Raw genomic sequence first — 3448 nt, 5'->3', positions numbered from 1 at the left:
GAAGAAGAACCAATTAAAAAGATGAAGAAAGGGAAGAAGCCAGCTGTAAAGAGAAATTCAATGGTGGATCAAATCAAGAACAAAAAAGGGAAGGCTATTGAAGACAAGGAGTTCACGTATACCACAAAAAGAACAAGGAGCGACAAGAGGCATTAGATGATATTCAGAAACAATAGCTTTATATAGTGCTGACAGTAGATCTTTTAGGCTATGAAAGTAGATTTTCATATGTGGACAGTACCTTTATGTTGTTTAATTTCCATCCTTAGTATTTGATGGAAAATGACGTCGGGCTGACAGTAGTATTTTGAAGTACTGACAGTGGCTTTACGAACTGTTAACAGTAGCCTTATGTTTAATTTTCAGCTTTAATATTGGATGGAAATTGATGTCTATTTTGTTACTTTCAGCATTAGTTTTCTTCTTTAATGTCCATTTCCAGGTTTGTTTGAAGTTTCATGTCAAAATTGTACAAATGTAATGACAAAGTTTCCATGTCCATTTCCAGGTTTGTTTTGAAATTTATGTCGAAACCATTAGACAAAGTTTCTGTGGACGTAGAAATTTTTTAAGTTTCCATGGATTGACACTCATAAGTTAAACATCAATCTCAAAAGCTATTCTCAATGTTAAAAAATGCCAATATAGTAAAAGCTATTACATCATCACTAAAAGCCACTCCCAATCATATAAACAGATACTGCAAAGGTGATCAAAAGATACTGTTAATGTTGTATAAAGATACTCTGTTCATTTACAGTTGCCAACACAAGTAAAAGCTCTGCTCTGTAAAAGAATGACAGTATAGTAACAGCTACTCCAAATGGTATGGAAAGACACTCAAATTGTTATAGAAAACTACTGTTAATGTTGTAAAAAGATACTCCATCTATTCATGTACTACTGCCAGCTTTCAGATTGGCACAGTACACGTTATCTTGTTGTGGCGCACCAATTCACCACATCGACCACACTTGATACGCCTCCTCGTGCCTCCTTCTGCTGCAGACTTCATTCGAACAGATTTTGACCGGTAGGATGGCCTCCTACCCAATGGAGGCTTAACAACAGAAGTTGAACTAGCTGCATCTTCATAAAATTTCTCCATATTTGGTATAGGATGAATACCATGCGCGTAGTAATTCATGTAGCTTTGACAGGTGTAAAACGGCTCAATGTAACTATACACAGGTTCCACTCCAACCTTTTGGATTGTAGCAAGAGCATGTGAACATGGGAATGAATTAATTTGCCATTGACGGCAAGAGCAAGTGCTGTTCCCAAGATCAACCGCCATTGATTTATCTAAATGAACTTCAAAAACAGTCTTACTATACATTCTAACAGCCCAATGCCGCCCAATATCCATTGATTTCTTCAACAAAGCCTCCATTGGAGGACACAAAACAGTGGTCCACCTCTTGCATGCAACCTTCCTCTCAGACATATTCTCCATAACCTTAACCCTTAAGCCTTCAAACATCTCAAATATAGGAAGCTCACGCAAATCTCTAGTCCAATTGTTAAATGACTCAGCAACACTATTTGCCATTTCACCATACCTGTTTCCTTTGAAAATGCTTTGCACCACTTTTCCAACTGCAAAGATCGCATAAACTCTTCAATAGGCGGACCAACTTCTTTCTTCAAGTTGTGCAAGTTGAAGTTATAGCTTGCTAATGTAGGTGAATAAGCAACTTTCATAAATTCCTCCACAATCTTGTCAACAAAATAATTTCCAGATTGCTTTTGGTACACACCTCTAACATTCTCCTTAAGGTGATAGTAGCAGTATGAATGAGGAGAATCTGGAGATACCCTGGCAACAGCATTCAACAGTCCGCTGTGTCGATCAGTAACAAAAGTCACATTTCTACCTTGCGGAGACAAGATGTTATATAGATGATCAAAAAACCAATCCCAATTATCATGATTTTCAGAATCTACAACTGCAAATGCAAAGGGGAAGAACTCTGCAAAAAAAGATAAAACAAATAATTAGTATTTGAAAATGGAAACTGAAATAGAAGCTACTGACCCTTTAAAAGCTACTGATATAGGTACACAAAGATACTATGACGGGCATAGATATATACTATCACAGGTATATAAAGCTACCATCCAAAATATTGAGCACAGAGCAGAGAGCACAAAATAAAACATACCTTGGTTTCCATTCTTTCCAGTAGCACAGAGCATGTATCCATTATACTTACTCTTCAAATGAGCAGCATCCACGAATAGAAGCGGAATGCATGACTTAAAGCCCTCAATGCAACCAGAAAAACAAATGAAGAAACGTTCGAAACGATTACTTAAAGAATCAGTTTCCAATATGCAATAAGAGCCCGGATTACTAGATAAAATAGCATCATGATACCAAAGCAGCTGAGAATATGAGTCACCATCATGACCATGGACAACTTTTCTAGCCAACTCCTTCCCATACCAAGCAGTCCTATAAGACACATCTAAACCAAAAGAATGCTTGAAACGAGACACAATCTCTTTAGGCTTGAGTTGAGGATTGGACTTCAAGTCATTAGCAATCTCCGATTTCACAAAATGAGACCCCAAAAGCTTACTCTTTTGCTGCCTAAGAACTCCTTTGCATGTGTGAACATTATTCAACTTCTTTATGTAGAAAAAGCCATTAACCTTGTTCTTCAAAGAGCGAATAGACCATTGACAACCATCAGAATATCTCTTAGCACACTCTGCAATAACACGACTTGAGGTATTCCGTGTGTACTTGAAAAGAAAACCAGTTTCAATAGCATACTTGGTGAACTTTTCCCTAAATTCTAATACCCCCCCCCCCCTTCGAACTTTTGATCCTCATGCCTTATAAAGCCCTGCCACTCATGAGTGAGATAACTCTTTGGAGCCTCTGGCCTATAACACCCCAAGTATTCACTCGCATCAATAATATTGCTTGAACCCACTGACAAACATGAAGAAGCACATGAAACATCATCCAAAGATGTTGTTGCAGAAGTAGAACTACTACTCCCACGACAATAAGGCACCAAAATGGTGCTCCCATTAGAATCCCTCACCAAAATATCAACAGAATTCAATTTAAAATCAAACATACACCTAAACATCAGTTTAACATCCATATCACTTGATAACACACAACTTTTATATCCAGGGAAAGAATACCTCAAGTCGAATGAACCAAGATTCAAATGATTAAAACCCACAGAGACCTCCCTCACAATATCATTAAACGTATGTTTCATATCAAGAACGAACATGATCGGCTCAAACATATACGTGCACCTCGCATAAGGTTCTACATCCATGGTTAAGTTACTGCAATTACACATTAGAGGAAGAATAATTAGCTTCTATTAGCAATATCAAACAGAAAAGCTACTGGAATCAGATTGAAAGAATACTACTACCACAGTAAGATAAAGGCACTATAACAGTTATATAAAGC

General features: G+C 37.4%; 1 protein-coding gene across 1 annotated transcript; it reads right to left on the bottom strand.

Annotated features, from left to right (window-relative positions):
• Positions 1–913: 913 nt before the first annotated feature.
• LOC112171413 lies at positions 914–2686 on the bottom strand. The gene is made up of 4 exons (XM_040508566.1): positions 2659–2686; positions 2166–2606; positions 1563–1973; positions 914–1473 (listed from the first exon to the last, which is right to left on the bottom strand). Exons 1-4 carry the CDS (start codon positions 2684–2686, stop codon positions 914–916), a joined length of 1440 nt encoding a protein of 479 aa, XP_040364500.1.
• Between the last annotated feature and the right edge of the window lie 762 nt (positions 2687–3448).

This window comes from Rosa chinensis, chromosome 6 (assembly GCF_002994745.2).
Source record: "Rosa chinensis cultivar Old Blush chromosome 6, RchiOBHm-V2, whole genome shotgun sequence".
NCBI lineage: Eukaryota > Viridiplantae > Streptophyta > Magnoliopsida > Rosales > Rosaceae > Rosa > Rosa chinensis.
This window is presented reverse-complemented; position numbering and strand designations above follow the sequence as displayed.